This window comes from Penaeus monodon, chromosome 30 (genome assembly GCF_015228065.2).
Source record: "Penaeus monodon isolate SGIC_2016 chromosome 30, NSTDA_Pmon_1, whole genome shotgun sequence".
In the NCBI taxonomy this organism is placed as follows: Eukaryota; Metazoa; Arthropoda; class Malacostraca; order Decapoda; family Penaeidae; genus Penaeus; species Penaeus monodon.
Genome location: NC_051415.1, coordinates 11,532,327 through 11,532,628, shown reverse-complemented (window position 1 = coordinate 11,532,628; position 302 = coordinate 11,532,327). Strand labels below are relative to the sequence as shown.

General features: G+C 32.8%; 1 protein-coding gene across 1 annotated transcript in view; it reads left to right on the top strand.

The window, feature by feature from the left end:
- Positions 1–302, top strand: part of LOC119592520 (protein SHQ1 homolog) — a gene marked incomplete in the record, with an annotated part of 9,852 nt that overhangs the window by 8,174 nt on the left and 1,376 nt on the right. The window contains 1 exon segment of the mRNA XM_037941373.1: positions 59–219. Within this exon segment, the coding sequence (XP_037797301.1) occupies positions 59–219 (161 nt within the window).

Below are 302 nucleotides of genomic sequence, written 5' to 3'. Positions count from 1 at the left end.
TAATAAGTATAAAAAAAAATGCAAATCCTGGCAACTCAATCTTTTGTATACTCAACAGGAAGAAAAAAGGTGTTACACTGTCTTCTTGAAATACAAAGAGAATTCAATAATTCAGAGCCAAGATACCTCCTCAACCAGCTCTATATCACGGACTACTGCACGTGGATTCAGACAGTGAAGAATGAGAAGTTGATAAGTTTGGCAGATTCTCTAAAAAAGGTCTGTTTTGGATGCATTTTTCTTTTTATATTTACTTGTTTAACTTGCTATATATTTTGGTTCATGCTCTTTCCTTCATTTTT